The 18,538-nt window shown below is 36.9% G+C and overlaps 1 protein-coding gene across 2 annotated transcripts in view; it reads right to left on the bottom strand.

Moving 5' to 3' along the window:
- Positions 1–8,406: 8,406 nt before the first annotated feature.
- SEMA3E (semaphorin 3E) overlaps positions 8,407–18,538 on the bottom strand; it is a 141,675-nt gene continuing 131,543 nt past the window's right edge. For both annotated transcript variants that reach the window (XM_035339722.1, XM_035339713.1), the window contains 3 exons: positions 14,204–14,271; positions 13,475–13,614; positions 8,407–11,544 (listed from right to left, as the gene is read on the bottom strand). In XM_035339722.1, the coding sequence (XP_035195613.1) occupies positions 11,092–11,544; positions 13,475–13,614; positions 14,204–14,271 (661 nt within the window). In that variant the 3' untranslated portion in view covers positions 8,407–11,091. The remainder of the gene's footprint in view (positions 11,545–13,474; positions 13,615–14,203; positions 14,272–18,538) is intronic.

Below are 18,538 nucleotides of genomic sequence, written 5' to 3'. Positions count from 1 at the left end.
TATATATATTATATTCACATATTGAGCAATCTGTTCTAGTGGAAGGTGTTCCTGCCCATGGCAAAGGGGTGGAATTAGATGAGGTCCCTTTAATGTCCCTTCCAAACCAAACAATTCTATGATTCTATGACTCTATTATTTAGTGTATGGAATGGGAAAAAAAAAAAATCAGTTCTTTATTAAAATAGCACACATGATAAATAATGATGCTTAATTGCATCCTCTTTCTGATGTATGTGCATGGTTTGAGAGTGTTAGGTGTTAGAGATGTCCTAATCTGCAATGTCAGGTAGCAAGTGACATTCATAGTTCTTTTCAGGAAGTAGGACATCAAGTGCTTATCTGCTGAGAAACATAATTACATTTTCACTGGTTATCTTGGGTATATCCAAAGGAATTAAGCTGTGCTCAGAAAGGAAATTCAGGAGAAATTATGCAGTAATCAAATTCTCTCTGAATGTATTTATCATTCCTTTTCTGTATAGTTTCACAGATATTTAATAGCACTTTTTTTTTTTTTTTCTCTGAAAGCTAGTTAAATGCCAAAAGATGTATGCATGCAGCTTATTAATATGCAGTATCATTTCATAAAAAAAAAAAAAAAAAAAAGCCTGTGAGCGAGCTTTGAGAATCCACAGCATGGTTGGTTGTTTTTTTGTTTGTTTGTTTTCAAAATTGGTTCATGGTTTGTGTTTGTTCAAGTCCAGACACATTGCTGTGTAAATCTAATCAAGATTTGATAGTTCTCTTTTAAGCATTTCAGGTTTCAGGTTGCTGAAGCTAAATCCCTGATCTGAAGAGTCATTCTCTGCTAAGAAAGTCTGTAGCTGATTTCTGTGAAGTGCCAAGCACAGAGTTTGCATCTAAATGGCATTTTTATATAAAAGAATTCAAAAAAACCTATTCACTGGAGAAATAAGGGGAACTCAGGAGATTGCTGATGCTAGAAAAGCCTCATGGAAATAAGAGATTTGATCATACTGTCATACAGAGAGAGAAGATTCTAAGCAGAAAACTCCCAATGTAAAATCCTCATTTTATGGTAATAGTATACAGGCCTTCACTCCAAAAACCCAAATCATAGACTAGTTTTGCTTCTACCTTAAAAAAGGTTTAAAACTGATGATATAAACGATATGAAACGATATGAAATGGCAGGTGTATGAAAATGTGAAGGTACTAACAGAAATGGTGGATGACATTTATGGGCAAAGTTATTGCACCATTTGTAGTAATTATCAGTTAATTCAGCAGCTCTGTGGGAGTTCGTATATAGAATTATAAATTTTGACTTTCATTCATTATAAATTTTTGATTTTCATTAGAACTAGATAGGCAACCTCTTTTTCTAAAACCTTTAGATTGTACTATCTGAAGCAGATTTATATCACCTTTGTTACAAACACAACGCTAAAAGTGATTTACACATACAGTGGTACTATGAAGTCCATAAGGCTTTTAGTTTTCATTTCAGATATTATAGTGATAGAAAACAAAAGTAATCCCATTTAGAGAGGGTCAAGGGGAACAAAATGAAAAAAAGCAGGATAAGGCTGTCTGGATCAGAGTAGCATGGGAAGAACTTTCTTTCTGAGCCTTCCCATGGAAACTGATGAGTCTAGTATACAACATAGATATCAGCTAATCTGATTATCATGTTTCCATTTCACCCATTTGGTGAACCAGTTAATTGCATTACATGTTAAACATCAGGCATTCCCAACTCAGACTAGTGTTTGTCTTTAATGATGCAATTCTACTTTGTTCATGTTACTCTTGGGCAGAGCCACCAAATGTTTGAAGCTCAGGAAGCTCTGATAATTGGAGTGGCTGCAGGGTTTGCTTTCATTTCTTTGAGTACGTATGTATGCTAGGGCTACTGGCAGTATTGGCTTTTCATCAGTATGACTCAGACCTACCAGGAGGTGACATTTTTCTATTCTGGACATCTTATGAACTCAAAAGCATTGGCAGCAGACCTAACAAGTCAGGAGCAGTTCTGCAATTAAAGCTCATAAAAGGGTGGGAAAGTGATATATGGCTAAGGCCTAACTAGCATGTCATATCTCTCAGCAGCTGTCATTACTGTTACTAACCTGTGTGAAATATTTCCTTGTAATTCCACTTTTTTTTGAAGGCTGGAAGAAGTAAAACTGTAGTTTCTTTTGTTTTCCCACTATTCACTTCTGTAGTGAGGTAAGAAACTGAAGAAAAAAGTTATTAAACATGAAAAACAAATCAATCAATCAATCAATCAAACAAACAAACATAGCAGAGAAGCCTTTTTCAGTTTTTACTCCAGGTATTAAATGTCACCAATCTGAGGCATGATATCTCTCTTTGAGGACTAAGTGACAGAAAGATTTTACAATTTACTGACACACAAATCTGAAACCAGAGAAAACCTGAAGTAGCTCTACTTCGTGTTCCATGCATAATAAATATGGTGCAATTAATTAAACTGGGATTTATTTCTTTATTTTTATTATAAAGAATTCCTATAAAAATGGAAAATAAAGGGTTCCTTGTATTGGTGAAGATGATCAGTCTCTATCACATTCTGCTTTTGATTTCAAATCAATGCTCTTTTGAATAGAAATCTGAACCTTGGAGTAGCATAAGTCAAACTATGGGTAGGTTGCTCAGCATGGAGATCTATGGCGTAGCTATCTGGACCTATCCTTAATGAGAGGCTGGAAGACAGGTGCTGCTTTTCAAAGTGTTAGTAATAGCTTGAAGGCCTCGACACAAAGGCCTATCCCAATGACCTGAAATGTGTTTTTGAAAGTATTTCTAATTTTCCCACATATTTGATAATGCCTACATTGTTCATCTTAACAGCAGGTTCATATGTGTCACTCAAAGGACATTAAAATTAGATGCATTTATTTCCATTCCTGCAGCCCTGGTGGTATACCAGAAAACTAGCATGAGCAGGGAATGTGTAGTAGATAAATCTCTTCACAGAACTAGGATTGGTACACATGCCTCTTTGAGTGCCCCTAAACCTGTCATATTAGGAGACTGACAATTCATGCTGAATGAATCAAAATTAGCATCCCACAGTTTGCCTCCAAAGAAAGTTAGAAACAGTTTCAGTCTGTTGCATATCTACTGATTGCAAATTTAACAGGTTAGTTCTACTTATTTAAAGTAAAAGTCTTGTGTGTATTAAAGAAAGACGCTGTCTGTACTTCATAAATCACTGCCTCAACTATAAAATCATAGAATCATTTAGGCTGGAGAAGACCTCTAAGATCATCTAGTCCAACCTTTAACTTAGCACTGCCAAGTCTACCACTAAATAATATACCTAAGCACCACATCTACATGTCTTTTGAAAACCTCCAGGGATGGTGACTCAACCACTTCCCTGGGCAGCCTGTTAGTGTTTGGGAGAAGAGACTGAACCCCACCTCACTATAGTTTCCTTTAGGTTAATTGTAGAGACTGATAAGGTCTCTCCTCATCCTCCTTTTCTCGGGGCTAAATAGCCACAGATCCCTCAGCCATTTCTCATAAGACTTGTTCTCTATACCCTTCACCAGCTTCATTGACATTCTTTGGACACATTTATGTCCTTGATTAAACAGACCTTGGTCTATTTGACTGTCTAGGCCTTGGTGGTCTAGAAACAGCCTTTGCTGTACTTATGATAAGAAGTCTATGTTTCTATAAGAGAAAACATGGCTTTTGTTCGTAGTTACAAAAAGAGACTAATTACTTCATTTGATACACTTCTTTAATGTGTCTTAAAAGAAGAAATTCTTATGAGGGAGATGGACCAAATGTAAGACCTAAAGGGGTCACAGTCTGTTTTTCAGTTTTCTCACCTTTGGAAGTCTTGAAAGCCTTACGTCTACTGAGAGGGTAGAAAACTCACTTCCCGTACAGACTAAATAGATTAGGGGCTAAACAGATTCCTCTACAGCTTTTGAAAGTATAGCTTGCCTGCATGTTCAGCTCCCACCAGGCTAATAGATAGATATTTTTGAGGCTTTGTAATAATTGCAGAGATGACGGCACTCTGTGCAGGCTGCTTTGCAATAGAAAGCCCTCTGGTGCATAAAACATCTGCTGACCAAATGGTGACGTTTGCTTAATTTTAATTCTGATAAACCAGCCTTCCAAGAGGGAAAATTCAAACTATAGTAATTACTAATAAATCTTTCTTTTTCCTGCCTCCTTCTCTTGCATTATACAATGTCAAATACAGTGAATTGTGAGTAGTCATTGTGAATGAGAAATGGCTGCCCACATCTTCCATCTGCTTCCTCACCACCATCCAATCCTCTACCACCAACACACACTCTAATCCATCATCCTTTGCCCTTGCCATATAGCTTTTTCAATGTCCCCACAAGAATTCACAACCTATGTGTTATCAAATCCTCTGGATGAGAGCAGGGCAGCTTTTGAACACACTGAAAACAACCTGTGGTATGTTCATCTCTGCTGGGGCATGCTCCCCAATATAGGCTGTAGAAGTGGAAGCCATCTCAGCAACTTCAGCTTTATTGACAGCTACAGAAGAGGACTGGGAACTCTTTAGCTCTCTTTGGTTCACCACTAAAGACATAGTAGTTGACCATGCTGACAAGTCAGAAAGTACTAAGGAAGTTCCAGAAAGGCTACCCTCGCTTTGTCTTCTCCTCTACAGTTTCCTAATTTGTGCATTTAAAATACTTTGAAAAGGATAGATAGGATGGAAAATGTTTGATTTTTTTTTTTTTTTTTTTTTAAGCTAAAAAGGATGTTTCTGACTTTCTGAAGTATATTTTCTATGCAATAAAAATTGAAAAAATTCCCCACATTCATAATCCACCCAGGCACAGGAACTATGATAACAAATCACAATTCAAGGTCTTTTCTAAAAGCTTCTGTGCGTGAGCCATTCTTAGATCACTATAGACACTAACCTCACACCAGTGTAAATAACTCACAGCCAAATATTCTGCTGCCAGCTCACAGTTATGTGTCTGTGTAATATTTAATGAAATTCATGAAACAATGTTACAAAGATATGAAAAACAGTCAAAAGACCAAGTGCAGAACAAAAATGGTAAAATGTTCAAGGCTGGAACATTCATAATTTCTAAAAGATATTTTACATTCCAGGCTGAATGATTTTTAAGCATGAGCACGCTGTTAAAAGGTCAGTGCACATATAAATAAATAAATAAATAAACAAAAGTATTTTTTAGCTGTGAAAAAAATAAACCCCCCACACTTTTTCCAAATGATTAAAAGGCAGAAAGATACAAAAGAAGGCAGGTATTCTTTGGAAGTTACATTTCAGTTTTATGAATATCTGTTTTCACATAACTGTGTTATCCAAATAAGCACCTAAATCCACTAGTTTCTGAGCAAATCTAAATAATGTTTTCTTATTAAAGGTAGTTTGTAATGAAACATGGCTTGAGAATGAATGACAGCACATTACTTAGTGATTTTTCTGCTTTAAATGAACAATCTGCCTCCAAAATATTGCCTAAGATGCATTGATTTTTTTTGAATGCTGTCAACTTCATCCACCATGTTGTCTTCATTTGCTAGCTTTCTAAAACAAGATTGCTCAGAAGCAGTTACCATATTTTCAGCTATACCGATGCTGTGGAGTATTTACTTTGAGATAAAAATCTTGAAATGGTCTTTCTGATTACTTTAAAGCAACCTGTTGGAGTTAATCTGACAAATCATCTCATCCCAACGAACACATCTAAAAAAGAGCAGATAGGTTGGAATCTAAAAATCTCTATTACCATGTGCTAGTGTAAACTGAAGCTTCCTGGAAAATATGTTGATTAGCACAAACACAACCCTTACACTGCTGGCACACACCACTTTTGGAGCAAAGACTGGGGTCTCCATGTGGCATCATGATGTGGTGTTTTAACTTGCCCACTCACCTGGCTCTATGCCACGCCATGTATTGCTGCAGCATGATATAGTATTGTTTCATAGGGGAGCTTTGTGTGCCTTCTTCTGCTCCTATGAACAAGAGAAAGGGATGCTAACATAAATATTATATCATAAAATTCTAAAATTAACGATTAATAATTAATAATAATTCCATCCTTCTGGTGGCTGTTGTGAAATTGAACTAGCCAATACTTCAATATTTGTTTGAATATTAAAAGCACCAAAAAATGATATTTTTTTGTGTGTGTGTGATTGCAAAATAATAATGTGCTAAGTAACACATTAGAGCAGAAGAAAATCTATTAAATTAAATCCTAATGATCTGTATGCCTGCATTAAAACTAAGGTGGAATATTTCAATTACCTGATTTTGACAAGGTACAGAGTACTTTCTTCAGATTCTGATTGTAGCACCTTTTAATATATCTAGCAAATTAAAATGTGGAAAATGATCATGGTGCATTAATTATGCCCATTGCTCTGCAAATTTCATCCCATTACTGGGTAAAGAAGACAGTGAGTTACAGCTGTTGCAGCTGTCTACTATTGTTGTTGTTATTATTATTACTATTTATGTAATGTAATTATGAGCACAGATATGCTTGAAATTCATGTTGAGGGCATTGGATGAATGTGATCCTTCAGAGCTAGTGAGAAAAAAGTCAGTATGGAAAATATGTGAGATTTGCAGGATATGCTGAATTTCAAATAACTCTCAGAACTGACTAGAGACATTCTGAGGGTTCATAGCATACACAAATGCACCCACATTAAATATAATCTTAAACTGTACTTATTCAAATGCATTTTTAAAAAACGTGCAAAAACACTCTCAAAGCCATGAAATTCTTCACTTGAATTAGCCAGCATTTCATGTAAAGTTTTTTTAACTGGAATTTGCCAGGTGTTGTAATTGGGAAAGTCTACTGAAAGAGGTCATGTGCAGTAGCTGTTTAACCAGCAGATATTCTGAAATGCCATCTTTGACTCCCTGAAACCTCCATTGATCTTTCTCTTCCTCCAGTTAAATATGCTCTTTCTAGATATGGGTCAATATCTCAGAAAACATAGGAATCAGGCAGCCAAGGCTTCCAGGCTCCAGTTCTTTTCAACTATGTTAAATCCTGCACTTCTGCATAGTGCTTCACAATTCAGCAAATTATGAGCACAAAGTCTTAACAATATATTTCGTGGTTCGACAATACATGAGAGTCACGTCTTTTTCCATTGTTGATAAGGTGAATCATCAAAGTTGTCTTGACAATTGGGATTATGGTGACGGATTAGGCTGATGTTTGTTAAATCTGTTCAGTAATTGTAAAATGCTTATTAATTTATAACACCTCGTAGCCTTACTTGACGTTACTAGCTCTGCTTTTTTCCTGTCTATAGTGCTAGTCAGTTAAATTATTTCAAAAAATAAATAAATAAAAAAAATCACTCATTACTATCAGAGAAAAGTAAGCATCACCCAAGGCTTGTCAATCATGGCTTCGTCTGTGATAAATACACATGTTAACTGGACATGAATTCTCCTTTAAAAACAGTAATTTGGTGAACTGAACAGGATTATGGGGCTGATAGGCATTGCAGACATCCTGCTAGGTTACAAATGTAGAAAAGCTCACTTTCAGTGCTTCTTATCTGGACAGTGCAGCTTTCAATGGCATTTGTACCTTCTGGTCCCAGAGATATAAAGTTGCATTAATAACTCCAGCTTTACGGCTTCAAGATAAACTAAGGGGATTAATGGACTTTTTAAAATGGAAACTGTCTGACTGATTTTTTGGGGTGGAGGGAGAGGGAGGAGGAAAAAAACAATTGTTTGTTTCTTTGTTTTATCCTTTTTTTTTTTTTTTTTTTAAGAAGGAAAATGGGAAAAAAAAAGAAAAACAAAACACCCGCCTAACTATGTCAGTTATGTTAATTCAAGCACTTCCTGTAATACGACTGACTATTAATTCTGCTTTTCAGGCAACTGGATTTAGGCATTTTTTTTTTTTTTTCTATTTCATAAATTTTTCTACATGAAGAGATGTGTTTTATGCTGTGGAAAAGTTTTGTAGACCTTAAAGCCCTGTTTAGATACATACAAGGCAGGAATTTCACTGCAGGCTAGCACTCTCTTGACTGGATGCCCCAACAGAGTCTGAGATCATAGTAATTTGTACAAGGTGACAATAATCTCATTTGCAACACAGAAGCATGAGCAAAGAATAAATAAGGGCTTAGTGAGAGTTATTTTAACTCTCTGCCCTGCTGCCTGATGAAGGACAAGCCATGTAGACGACTTGCACTAGATCTACTACTTGTAGATCACCCAGTGCCACAGTTTCCCAACTGGCAACCATATACTAACATTCTTCTAAGACCTGCTCATAAAATGCATGGCAAAGTGCATCTGCAAATAGCACTGTGTGACTAGTGATCTGCACAGGATCACATTGTCTGGTCAAATTAAATGATGAGAAATTACACAGATGATGTCAGACAAATATGATTCTTAATTATATTTATAATTTGACTACTTCATGCACATACAAAATACAGCAAACGCATAATGAAAAGAAGTAGACAATGCCCCCCATATATACAAAGAAGCATTTTAAATAACATTGTAAGTGTACAAGCACATTTGTGCGTAGCCTTCCAAAATACATTATTGTCAGTCTTTGTCTTCTTCCATAGATGTTGTAGCACTCTGAACAACATATCGTAGTTACAAATTCTCAGTCATTGCAACAATGGAAGTTGCAAGGTATGAGTTAGGAATTTATTATTTTAATAAAAATTCAATGGAATTCTCCACATGTAACCACTAAAGGGATGGGGAGCTAAAAATACACACTCAAATCAGGAATCCTGATTTGTATATTACTTGATTTCTACCTGAAATCTCAGAGAATGAGACATAAAGTTATATTTGTTCCATCAGGCTGACATGCTGTTATTATTTTCTCATAGTCCATTAATGGTACATTTGGCACTAGATAGTAACAAATTAATCTGAAAAAAAAGTAATATATAACTCCTATTAATGTTGAAAAGACATGGACTTTGTAATTTATCAAACAAGTATTTCAGTGATGTTTTAGCAGTTTTCCAGACAGGGATGCCAGGGTGAACTGAACAGAAGTATAAATTAGGGGTGCTTATTCTACATGTTCTCTCTGCTACAGCCTTCAGTGCTAGTACTTTCCATGTAGCTGTAAACAAACAGACAATTCTAACTGCAGCAAAGTTCTATTAAACTGCCACAGAAGAGTGACTTTATCCACTCTCCCATATCAGATCAAAGGTAAGAAACACAAATCCATGCAAGGCTGTGAACAGTGTCCATTCCCAGCTCTCAGACAGGCATTCTAGCTAAATGAAGTGCAATTTTTTCCTTAGCATAACTGGCTAAAGGAAGGGTTTAATATGTTCTTCTATGAACACAGCATGAAACCTGGTTTTCCTTGTACTCCAGTTTCTGACAGTGTGCACACAGGTTCTTTTCAAACCCTGGGACAGTCTCTGCTCCCAGAGGAGCATAGCAAAGCTCCCTGGTCTGTCTGTAAGACTCAGTCTGTTTGGAGAACACTGCCTCAGCATCCATTTTTCTAGGTTTGTTAGCATAGCAAACCTAGCAAATCTCTATTCTCCAGGATGTTAATTCCCACTAATTCCAAATTCTGTTTCTTGATTAGATGTTGAAGCTGGACATGAAATTTTTCGTGGTCGGTGAATTCCTGGCATATTTTCTTGGCAGCATCAAAATCTGTATCAGCTTGGTTATTTACTTTACTGGCATCATGTTCTTATTTGTGGAGTTAGCTCATTTATGACTCATCTGTGTTTATAACTTCCCTATCTGTTTATTATTATCATTATTATTATTATTTCCAGCTCATTTTGTAATATCAGGTTTTCCAAGTAGTAATCTGCTAGGTTTTCTGCATTTCCTGAATCTGGTTTCTCATACTCAAAGAAAAATAATTTTTCAAAAAAAAAATATATATATTGAAAGTCCTCGATTAGAAGTTATTTACTTCTTTGATCTCCACTCCTGATATCACGCACAAGAGCAGCAAAACAGCTCTTTTAACCATGGAGCACATATCAGGAAAAGATTTATCTGGATCAGACTGTGAAACTGTAGAAACATAGCTATATAATGCTGTTCTTGTTTCAATCTACGTTCTAACTGTTCATTACTGCATTTTACCTCCAAAGCACATTAACAAGATAATTGTCTGTCCAGCATAAGTGACTTCCAACTCTACCTTCTATTTATTTTGTAGTTAGCACATAGTGACTAGACGTGTGTGCTGAAAACAAACCATCTGTGTATCTGGGTAATACTTGGCAATACAATTTTTTTGAGAAAATACATATCAGATTTGCTTTGTTTTGCCACAAGAGGGCACTCTCTTAATTCTTGTCGTTATTAAAGAAATACCCATTTCTAGAGACAAGATAGAATTGTTTTCTATCTAAACAATCATTCCCACATTTTATATGGAAGTGTTGAAGAATTTCATTCTGTTTGTGTTCCGAACATGCATTTGACTTACATTAAGTTACTAGGCAATATTATTTAGCTGTGACAGTACACTGCACTTCATAAATGACTGATGAGACAAATAGGGTTTCCCTTCATTATCTTTAGAAATAGCAGGACACCATATTAACAAATCTCACTGTTCTCAGTGATAAATTCAGACAGGTCACAATCAAAATGAGAGATCTTAAGACGTGCTGCTTTCAGAAGCATGAGATACTTGTGAAACCAAGAAAATATATGTTATATTTTTCATCCACTTGTGAATGCTTAGCTTTTTGAATTTGCTTAAATATGCCATCATATGCAACAATGTACAGAGTAAACATAGTCCACACAGGAAAGTGATACTAGCACTCAAAATCTGAAGATTGTCACGCCCTCCTTAACGCACAACTCTGATTGCATTGACCTACTTAGAAACAGATACTTAAGAAGATTTTGTGTAAAATTCTTCTAAACAGTCATCATGAATGTACAGCATAACTTAGCATAGCATTTTTGTTTTCAGTCCTGATATTTTATATATATAAACCTGTTTCAATTACCGAAACCAAGACTGATTTCTTCCTCTTACTTAAGTTCAAATAAAATTTTGCCTAGAAACAGCAGGTGGATTTTGTCCATCAAGAGTCAGCTATGTTCCTGGGCAGTCGGTAATGCTCTGGCCTGATCCTTGCCTTCTTCTCCTGAGGGTTGGCATATTTCCACTTGGATGGAGACATTTTCAGCTTTTTTCTCTTCTTATCTGTACACCAGACTTTCTCACAGTATTCCTCCACCCTCTGGAAGTTGCTGTAACCTATCAGTTGAAGAAATTCCTTGTACCATGGCTTTGATGCCTGAGGTATGTTGCTCTGCATCGGACATGGCATTTTGTGAGGTATCTCCTCCTCGTAATCTTTATTGAACATTTCTTCTACACGTTCTTCCTCAACTATTTCCAGGGTGATCCTCCTTACAGTGTGAATGATGCTGTGTTCCACTGTCTGACAAAAATAGATCCCTGCATCTAGGCGATGCAGCTTCAGGAATAACAGACCAAGGTCCATTTTGATTATTCTGTCATCTGTCTTCACCTGAAAAAGATTTATGCAGTAATAGAGCACAGATGACAGTTAATTATTGCAAAAAAATAATGGTGTGATTATTTTTGAAAACTACTTGCAGTAATATGATATTAAATTTGCAGAGAAAGATTAAGGATCTAAGCTCCTTTAATTCACAGTTTGTAAGTAAATAAAATATTTACTTGAAGTAAGGAAGAGGTTGAACTGTGAAAGGAAAGCAATCTAAAGAATCTGGCAAGCATAGTAGAACAGACAGTAGAGCAGACAGTTTCCTGTTTTCCCAGCAGGGGTTAGTCATTCGTGGCTAAATCACAGAGGGAATTTAGGTTGAAACATGCAGATAAACTACTGGATGGAAAACAAGTGGGCATTTGCCAGCTGACCTTCAATAATTGTCCCCATGAATGCTCTTATACAAATGTTTTTGAAGCAGCACCTGTGTTTATATCTAACTGTAGGACCATTGTGATCTTGAAGCCTCAGTTCTGAGTTTGGTGTTGGAATTCCCCCTGCAGCTTCTGAGAACTAGGTTATTAAATAAGAGGCATTCAGAGATGAAGGGAGCACTGATCTAGCCAGCAGAAAATCCCAGCAGAATAATGGAAGCCCCATTTTTCTATTTAAGCAGTAAAATGCTGAATATTATTTAGAAGGTAAGTGCTTCTCTCTGCTTGGGATTACCTTTTCCTAATGACTATAGAATTATTCATGTAAAACGGAATAACTATCAGGGGGAAACATTAAAATACATTCATCCCAGTAGTATAAAGATGTACTGGAAGGTTAGAGGCTGTTTGAATTTGTGCTTCTGATGCTCAGCATATGAGGTGCTGGCTCTAATGGGAAATATGAGGACATCTTCCTGCCCAACCCAGTAAAAATCCTCAGAAGTCAGTGCCGTTTGTGAAAGAACAGATTAACAATTCTACTGTAAGAATGATTATGAATAAATAGATTGGGATCTCCCAGGAAAATACATGAGGAAATACAAAATGTGAAGGTCCCTTTGAGGGTCTGGGGCTTGGACAAAACTTCAGAAATAAATATGTTTTATGGAGAGTAGGGATGGCATCCATTCTGCTTAATTTTACATATCTACAGCTGTGTATGTCATCCTCATTTACTTTTGTATTCAGTGGTTTATGCAGTCATTTTTTACTTGAACCAAATGAAGCTGTCTAGCTTGGCATGAGATGATACCACTGGCTATACCTGCAACACCAGCTATTTTGACTTCAAAGGCAGCCTACAGGGACCAGCTCCCACTTAGATATCTTTATAATAAATGTCCATATTCAATGTTAGATGAGTCCCACTCCTCAGACTCAACCCTTATATCTGTATATGTCTGTGGCTGAGCTGGAGTTTGCAGCAGAGCAAACCATATCCTTTGGTAGTGTGAGACTTTCCTCCCTATGTGCTTCCACACACTAAGTGGGGATAGCTAAGCTGACATGTATCGGATAGGTACTGAGGAATTAAATATGGCAACACTAATGAAGTACTTTTATAATACCACAGTACATGTATAAGAGGCAGAGAACCACCAACACTCATTTTCAGATGGCTCTGTGATGTAATGGCTGAAGTAGCCAGAATTAACAGACATTAAGCAAGCCTAACACTGGGAGTAATATGTATGCTTTTCACCTCTGCAATAACATACCACGAAAAGTGGTGGATTACCTTTTGTTCTGAGACATTCAGCCAAGTTTAGCTACATCTGGAACATCTGTGTAATTATTCAATTTCAAGATGTTGAACTCAGACACCAGATGAAATTCTATTAATTCAGTGGGGCATAATGATTCAGACGGACAATGATTTTCTCTTATGCCCATGCACATTTCAGCAACTGATGACAGGCCTTTTAGTGAAGATGTAATATTCCTAACCATGGGATCTTTTAATCAAAAGATTAGGACATAACAATAGTTACCTCTTCCTTCTTAGTTTCATGGGCTCGCTGGACAAGCCAGATTACTTTTGCTTGTAAGGTCCGAGGTGTGCACTCCAGTAGGGTGCTGTTGTACTCTATTCCATAAACCAATCGCTCCTCAGTCTTCTCCAGAACTTCTCCTGGTGTGAAAATAAAGGTTTTAAAAATGTCTGCCATTTTGTTTCTTACAATACTCTGTCTTCAAGTTACATTTACTTTTAAGAGTGAAATTTAATCTACATCTAACCAGATAGTTGCTGAAAAGTGATGCCTGGTAAAAGCTGCTAAGTGAATTTTCCCATCGTCTCAGCTTCTGTCTGTTTTGCCATTCCCAATACCAGTGTCTGAAATCAACATTTTCCAAGGTTTGGACAACATCATTAGACACAGCCCTGCCCCATCTTCCCTCATGTATTACCATTGGAAGTCTTTGCCCAGGGGTCAGAAGGGACTCATGAGATTCATTACCCACATCCCTAATGTCAACAACATGACTGTAAGACTGCACACACTCTATGGGGATGCGCCTGTCCTGCCATTGGAACAAAGTAATTACTTAGACCTGGATGCTATGGGCTCATCTCCATCCATAACTTTTATAGTTTATTATAGGAATATGCCAGTAAAAAAATCTCAGGTGAGATCGTGGTCTAGCCCCTGCTATTGGCAAAATTTGTGTTTTCTGTTCCAAGCATTTGGTAGCAATGTATAAACATGTGAGTAGATTACCAATGAATTGCTGGCCAAAGCACTGCTGAGCTGCATTTCCATGTCGAACATCTTGTCTGCGGAAACGTCTGGAGGGGAAAAACAGAATTGTTTGAGAAAACGTATTTCGTTTACAGATTACTGGGATTATACTGGAGTGGCATTCATTAAAGCATAGAGAGCTAAATACTGATTCCTAAAAAATTAGCATAGTTAAGATAAATACCCCTTTCTGCATTGGTATTTTTTCTCAACTCAACCTATTGGTGATGGTGTCTGAAAAAAATGATGTAGATTTTAATTAGAAATGGTCCTAATAATGGTCATAATCATGGTCATGTGCAGTTTATGTGTAATTATACTGACACTATAAATACTAAAACAAAATCTTCTGAACCAACTGAGGAACATTCCGTGTTAGGAAGTGGCAAAGGGATCTTTAGCCTGTCTTTGGGTTCCCTTACTCCTGAAACCATGGAAAATCCCCCCCCCCCCCCTTTTTTTTTCTTCCTTTTTTCCAATTTATTTATTTGTTTGTTTATTTAATACAAAAGAATAATAAGAAGCATTATTGTACAGTTTATTCCCAGAAGAATTGTACTTTTTATACAATTTTGTTTTCTGAATGTCCTGATAAATAAGATTAAGATTGCTTACTAGGGAAAAGAAATTGGAATGAGGTATCAGGCCAGATGTAGTATTTCTAACAACCTAAAATTTAGTTATACCAAGGATACATTTCCTGAATTTACATAAAGAGCAATTCCAATATTTAAAGCATAGCTACAAAGAAGATGGAGACTCCCTCTTTAGAAGGAGTGACATAGAAAAGATGAGGTGCAATGGGTACAAGTTGCACTGGGAGAGATTCTGATCAGAAATAAGAAGTCGTTTGGTATCTACTGCCATAGGTAATAGATGGCAATTATTTTCTGAGTCCTGTCACACAAACAGACTTTTGGTCTAGTGGTACTGGAGGACCAACAGAACAGCTTTAGCTTTTACTGATATTCAGAGTAGCAGAGACAATGTTTTGCCACTGTTATTTTGGTGGAATCTGCAGATTTGGTGGGGACTACATGAGGACTACCAGACAGAAATGCTAAAAATAATTGCATCTTTCTGAATGAAAGCTGAGATTCTGAGATAGTAACAGGGCTTTAACATGCCCTGGGAGTTGTCATTTTAATGTAGGGATGTAGTAGCCATGGCTATTGACAACTCTGTAAAGTGTCAGTGTTAAATAATGCTGCCAACAGCTTTACATATCTGTGTGTACAGGTTATTCATAAGAGACATTTTCTTGCACAAATATACATAAATACTATAGACATTAACCTTAAAAGGAACAAACACACAAACTCCACTGCTGTGGGGCAGCCCTATCTGATAGGAACAGAAAAGTTAGCAACATATGTATGCCAAGTACCCTTCAGTACTGTCATCATAGAGCTAAAATATCATAGTCCTGTAAGATACAATATTTCTCCAATTGTTGAAATGATTCAGGAAAAAAGAATTACTTGTTGGATGGATTTTTGCTATTGTGAGTGTGAAGACATTTACCTGTGCCTTCACTTGCTACTTTTTGAAGAGTAGAAAAAAATGAGAAGAGATGCTGAAAGAGAGAGAGATGCTGGGAGGTAAATGTATTTCACAAATATTGACATAATCCTGGTATTAGTTATCTTTTTTTCTTTGCAATCATTTCATACATAATTCCATGAATAACGAACTACCAGACAACACTGAGACAAGCTACTATAAAAAATAAATGTCAGTGACTAACAAATGTACCAAGTACACAGAAGCGTCTTTCACAATCCATAACTTCACAAATTTAGGTTTCAGTCTGTAACTCTGTGTTTTCAGGACTTTGGAAAAGTTGATTTACAGGAAAACAATATAGTCATCATCCTCATCACCATTATCCTCAGGTTTCTTCATTATTTTGTAGGGATAGATGAGGCAAAATCAAAACAATTCACAGAGAAAAGGCATCATTGCAGTTTGAATAAATAAACCAGTAGATTGAGTTTTCATTTGCAAAACCAAATGTTACAACTGAGTGATGTTTGAGTTAGCACCTGTATGCTATTCTGCAAAGCATTTCATTTAAATGCCATAATATAACTTAAGTAGAAACTTAAACTGTTAAAATATTATTTGCCTGAAAGCATGATTGGTGCCATGAAACATGATTCAGCAGTAACATCGGGACTTATCAAAAATGCTTAGGATTCTATCTTCTTCACATAAGGTGCTGTTATTCAGTGGGCTCAGTACACAGGGAGGAAAAAAATAAATCTGGGGAAAAAAAGTCTGGTTGGAACTCTCTTGCTAACCATGAGAGATGAAGCATGCTTTTGGAGTGGGTGGTGAAGAAAGGCTGGAGAGGGAGATGGGGCAGGAAGGCAACAGTCAGCTTCCTATAGTTAGCAGAGTAATAAAGGGTTACGAGATCTACCCCAGCTGAAAGGCATTTTAAAGTGACTCCAGCGTTTTTGCAGCCTAGACATTGAGCTGGCACAGTAAAGAACCTCATCTGTGGAATTTAGTGCTTGTTTGGATAAAAATTGAACTTGCCTAAATTAGATTACTGAGGTAATAGTGAACTAAAACAGTTCTTTAGGTCCTGAATCTCTCTGCTTTTGCAAGCATACTTCATCAAAGTCGAATGCAAAATAATTTTCTTCTGACATATAATGTATTTGCAGTATGCAAGAGCCATACACCTGTAACTACCATGACATTATAATATGCTATGCTGCCAGCATTATGATATGGAATTTTTGGCTCAGTGTTTATGTTTCCCTAAATAAATTCCATATTTAATTAATTAAATAGGCTATGAATTTGCAAGGAATTAAAATATAGGCTTTCAAATTTAAATCAGTACCAGCTGTCAAGCAAAGAGGGCTTTTTTGTTTGTTTGAATCTGTCCTGCAGTTCTATCTATATCCTTCATGTGCCTTAATTTACAATTTTTCTATTTCATGTTTCTCTAAATGCTTGTCATTCCTTTTGGGCATTAAGCTCTAGAGCAGTCACCATTTGAATCAAAAGGAGCAGTATACATTGTGCATCCCTGCTTTAGTTCAACTCTTCAACAGCAGAACTGGAATTAAAAGAGCTCTTGACGGTATTCTTACTGCACTAGCAGGGCTGCCCATACAATTCAGAAGCACACCTAAATGTACAGTATAAGGGCCACATTTCTGCTGACAGTTAAAACCAGCATAAGTGTGCTGCAGTATGAAGCTCATTGCTCCGTGAGGCCCCATGGAGGTATGGCTGCCAGGAAGAGGTAGAACAAGTGCACTCTAATGCCCCTGGTCCTAATATTACTTGTATGACCCTGCACAGCTTGTGCAAAAGTCTGGAGCCCTGAGACAAGGCCAAGCCAAATCAAGAAGTGTCTGCTCTGGGGTGGGGCATTAATATGTCTGGAGCGCAGGGCAGCCACGGCAGGGTTATCACCTGCTCAGAATTGCTTGCTATTAGAAAAATCCACATCGTCTATTGAGACCTTCCCTTTCCAGAAGTGCTCTCCACCTGGAACCCAGCAGGAGGTAAATTAAAACAACTTCCATATATATGTCCTGTATGACTCCTTGCTTCACCATTTATTGCACAGTTAATGTAAACTCATAACTTTTAAAATGTTCTGTTTTAGGTTTGTTCGCTAAAGCGAACAAAACAGATACTATACATCCCTCTCAGTACTGTAAGTTCTTGCTGACTGTTCCCCAAACTCTTACATGTAAAACAAGTTTTACAGTACTTGAGAACATTCAATAGAGTGCAAATCCCTTCTTTAATACTGCAGCTCTTATCTTAAGAACAGAAGGGTGATAACAGCAGTATTTTCTTCTTTTAGAGACTGACCTTCTGAATGTTCCAGAGGTAAAGCACAGGAAGGTGCCTGGGCTGCTCCCCCATATCACTCAACTCTGGATAAATGCATGTGTCAGGGAACTTAAGGGCTGCTACTCTGGAAATTGTCTTAGGTGAGAAATATGCTAAAAATGTGCAACTGAGTAAAGGACTGAGGATGTTTCCTTTATCTTTTCATAGACAATAAACAGCCTGCAACAGAAGAGCATAAATGTGGATGCAGGCCTAGCAGGCTGGTAGGAAAATGTTTACCCCCTACTCTCTTTCCCAAAGGGCATTTAAATCATTAGATGAGTAACCAATACACATTAAAAAGATGATAACTCAACTTATACATACGCTGTAGGAAATAAATCTCCCTGGCCCAGCTGCTCATCTTTCTTAATCCGGGGTCAGGGTATTCTCACACTGAGCAGGCAATCAGAGCGCACTTCCTCCCATAGGTCTGCTTGCAAGAGA

Source organism: Oxyura jamaicensis, chromosome 1, assembly GCF_011077185.1.
Source record: "Oxyura jamaicensis isolate SHBP4307 breed ruddy duck chromosome 1, BPBGC_Ojam_1.0, whole genome shotgun sequence".
In the NCBI taxonomy this organism is placed as follows: Eukaryota; Metazoa; Chordata; class Aves; order Anseriformes; family Anatidae; genus Oxyura; species Oxyura jamaicensis.
This window is presented reverse-complemented; position numbering and strand designations above follow the sequence as displayed.